The sequence below is a fragment of the Penaeus monodon genome, unplaced genomic scaffold (assembly GCF_015228065.2).
Source record: "Penaeus monodon isolate SGIC_2016 unplaced genomic scaffold, NSTDA_Pmon_1 PmonScaffold_21070, whole genome shotgun sequence".
NCBI lineage: Eukaryota > Metazoa > Arthropoda > Malacostraca > Decapoda > Penaeidae > Penaeus > Penaeus monodon.
In genome coordinates this window covers 1-4,269 of record NW_023650891.1, presented here as the reverse complement: position 1 = coordinate 4,269, position 4,269 = coordinate 1, and the positions used below count along the sequence as shown (strand labels likewise).

At 33.4% G+C, this 4,269-nt stretch overlaps 1 protein-coding gene across 1 annotated transcript; it reads right to left on the bottom strand.

Annotated features, from left to right (window-relative positions):
• Positions 1 to 2,232: 2,232 nt before the first annotated feature.
• Positions 2,233 to 3,862, bottom strand: LOC119570037 (MAU2 chromatid cohesion factor homolog; the record flags this gene model as incomplete). Its single annotated transcript, XM_037917955.1, has 4 exons — positions 2,233 to 2,298; positions 2,357 to 2,508; positions 2,991 to 3,155; positions 3,743 to 3,862. Coding segments are annotated over 4 exons (503 nt in total), but the record flags the coding sequence as incomplete, so codon positions are not given.
• Between the last annotated feature and the right edge of the window lie 407 nt (positions 3,863 to 4,269).

The following is a 4,269-nucleotide window of genomic DNA, read 5'->3' as shown; positions in this document are numbered from 1 at the left end:
CATTAGATTTTTTTAGAAATAATACAATAGGCAGTACAGTGATTAAATTTAAAAAACTGTCTTATCTTCAAGTCTAGCTGTCTCTGCATGATGCATCCATTTTGCAATTTACCACACACCAAAAAAAAAAAAATTTTATATTTTTTTTTCGCGGGAAAAAAACACATCCCTTCTGGGTCTTTGCAAATTTCCTTCTTTGGGACAGTGTTATGGCCACTGATTCGGGCCCAAGGCCCAAGCCATTTAAAAAAAATCGCAAAGGGGTTTCCAAATCTGCAAGAGGATGCCAAGCAGCACAAGTATGGCATCTCTGCCTCAGTCCCGTTTTAAATCATTTAGAAAATTTTTTTCAGGAAATTATAAATTTTGGGCCCAAAATTCAGAGCTGAAATTTTTTTCCCCGATTGCTTTGCCTTTTGATTAAAGATGATATATAAGGTGAATGACCTATGTGATCATCTCATTTCTGTGAGTGATTTTTTATTTTTTTATTTTTTTTATCTTTTAAGGCTCACCGTGCTCAGCTGCACACACTACTTGCTGGTTTTTTGCCAGAGTATGAAAAAATTTGAAGCTGCTGAAAAAAGTTTTTTGCTGCTTTTTAAGGGGAAATAGTGAGCATTTGATTACTATTCAATGCAATAGATTCAGGGTCTACATTTGATGAATCATTAACACACGTTCACTATTTACAATGTATTCACATATTCATCTCCTTTTTTTTTTTCACCCCATAGACCTCGAAAACAAGCCCTCTGGATCTTTGCAAACCTAAACCGGTTTGTCGTTTACCTAAATGCAAGCGCGAGAGGGTTTTTGCTGATATCAGGGACAAATAACCCCGAGAACGCTGCCCCCCCATCCGAGTTTACGACTTTTCCCTTTTTTATGCGGGGCCCCCACGCTTTTTTCACACCTACAAGATAAAAGGAGGGGAGTGCCCGTTTAGGGCTTGATTTTTTTTTTGATGTCTTATGTTAAGAAATTCCTTTCCAAAATATGGTTTATGTGTCATATCTGTAAAATTTTGGGAAAAAAATTCCCTTTATCAAAAAGGTGATGTATTGTTCTATCGGTGACAGTTTTGTATGTATGTTTTATATATAACCACTTTTTTAAATATTTAATATATATATATATATATATATATATATATTTAAAAAATTTTTAAAATATAATATATTTTTTAAAAATAAAAAAATAATTTTAAATTTTATAATTAAAAATATATATATATTATATATAATTTTTATATATAATGATAATATATATATATATAAATATTATAATATTTTAATATAATATATTTTATAAAAATTTATAATATTTTATATAATATATTATATTTTATATATATATATAATATTATAATATTTATCTTATATTATTTTTTAATATATATATATATATTAATATATAATCTTATATATAATCATATTTTAATTTTATATGTTTAAAAATTTATTTTATATAATATTATTTATATATAATTATATATATATATATATATATATATATATATATATATATTAAAATTACATCGGGGTTGTATTATTTTAAAATCATCATCATAAACTTCACAGATATGAACAAACATCACACTTTGAAAAAGGCAATTTTTCCAAACTTTCACAGATAACAAAAAAACCATACTTTGGGAAGGGGAATCTTTTTAAAAGCACTGACAACATCAAAAAAAAATCAACCCCAAACGGGACATCCCCCTCACTCCCATCATTGTGACGGCTCGTGAAGAAAGCTGGGGCCCCTGAACTAAAAGGAAGCAGCTCTAAACTCTGGACGGGGTGGGCGGTCTCGGGGTTTATTCTGTCCATGATATCAGCAAAGTCCCTCTCGGTTTGCATCTTGGGTAAAGACAGCCGGTTGAGGTTTCCAAAGCCCAAGGTCTCTGTTTTTCGAGGTCTATGGTGAAAAAAATGGGAATAAAATATTTTGAATACTTTTCTAAATGCTAAAAGTGTGTTAATGATTCTAAAATGTAACCCTGATCTTTTTGCATATGAATTGTAATAAAAATGCAAAAACCTTCCCCTTTAAAAAGCAGCTTTAAAACTGATTTCGCAGTTTTCAAATTTATTCTCCATGGCAAAACACAGTAGTGTGTGCAGCTGAGCACGGTGAGCCTTGAAGATAAAAAACAAATAAATAAATAAAAAATCACTCACAGAACTGAGATGATCATCATAGGTCACTTCACCTTATATATCATCTTTAATCACAAGGCAAAGCAATCTGGTGCAATTTCAGCCTCTGAATATTGGCCAAATTATAATATTCCTGCAAAAAAAAGTTTCTAAATGATCTTAAAACTGGACTGAGGCAGAGAGTGCCATACTTGTAGCTGCTTGGCATCCTCTTGCAGGAGTTGGCACACCTTTGCGATTTCTTTAATGGCTTGGGCCTTCGAGCCGATTATCAGGTGGCACATAACACTGTGCTCAAGAAGAAGCAATTGCAAAGACCTCAGAATGGATGTGTTTTCTTCAGCTGAAAAAATAAATATATAATTTTCTTTTTTTTGTGTGTGTGTGTAAATTGCAAAATGGATGCATCATGCAGAGACAGCTAGACTTGAAGATAAGACAGATTTATTAATTTAATCACTGTACTTGCCTACTTGTATTATTTCTAATAAAAATCTAATGAGGCACATCAAGATACACCAAATGAAACAAGAGGAAATGCAAGCATTTGCTTAATGATCCAAAATGAAAATTAAATAACTTACATAATATCAGTTTCCACTTTCCTTAACATATTCCTAACTAATGAACTTATCAACGGACCTTAATCGCAAGTACAGATTCAGTAAACAAAAACAGCAAAAACACACATACTAAAACATAAAACTGGCAATTCGAATTAATGTAAACTATCCCTCAAAAATATAAATACATATCCCAAACCTGAGACCTTTCAAACAAAACCACAAATCCATTTGCAAAGAGAACAAACAAAACTTATCTTACCCTTTAGTTTGTCGATCTGTAACAGCGCTTTGTCAGTGTACTTTTGTGCCTTCTCCATATACCCTGCCTGCATTGAGTGCATCACGGAGACGAGGTACACCAAAACGCAGAGTTGTTCACGAGGTAACCATGCAAACATCTCACTTGTGCTGCTTGGTATAACCTCTGAAAAGTGTTGTGAGAGAATGGGTGAAATTCTATACATTATCTCTTTGGATGATATGACCTAAAACAAAGCAGAATCAGCCTATATAAATATCCATCTACTTATCTATCAATCTATATTCATGTGTGTGTGTGTGTGTATATGTATGTATGTGTATATATGTGTGTGTATGTATGTATATATATATAAATATATATTAAATATATATATAAATATACATAAAATATATATATATATATATATATATATATTATATATATATCTATATATATATATATAAAATTTTTATAAGAGAGAGGAAGAGAGAGGGAGAGAGAGAGAGAGAGAGAGAGAAGAGAGAGAGAGAGATAGAGAGAGAGAGAGTGAGAGAGTGAGAGAGTGAGAGTGAGAGTGAGAGTGAGAGTGAGAGTGAGAGTGAGAGGAGAGTGAGAGTGAGAGAGAGTGAGAGAGTGAGAGGGGAGAGGCAGAGGGGCAGAGAAGCAGAGAGACAGAGAGACAGAGAGGCTAAGAAAGCCATAAAAAAACCAGAGAAAGCCAGAGAGAGACAGGGAGAGACAGAGAGAGACACCAGCTCAAGGGCACATACCCTGTTCAGACAGCTGGGTAATATTCTGTATAGACTGTTGAAGTTGCTTGAGTGCTGGTTCACACTCTTGACCTGACCACTGTTCAGGTTGTGACACACCAGCAGCACCAAATAAAACACCTGTAATGACAGAAAAGTATGCATATGGACAAGCTGATTAAAGTTATCTTATCAGTGTTGATGTATATCAGTGTAAAATAAGAGTTTAAAAAAGTTTAACTTCTTTCTCTTTGGTATAATCATAAAACAATGTGGGTTTGGGTTTTGTATAACAATGCATCTATTTTTCTTTGTATCTTTGTCATGATATTAGAAGACTAAAAACTGAAAAGCAATTCAAAAGTTCAAAAACCTTACCATATTTCTCTTGAGGGGAGGGGAAGGGAGGGAGGTGGGGGTTTTTGGGGGATAGAGGGGTTTGGGGTTAAAGGGAGGTAGGGGTAGTAAAAGGGATAGGGAGGGGTTTAGGGGAGAGGATTAACTTTAAAGGGTTGGGGGAAGGGGGGGAATAAGTAGGGAAGGGGGGG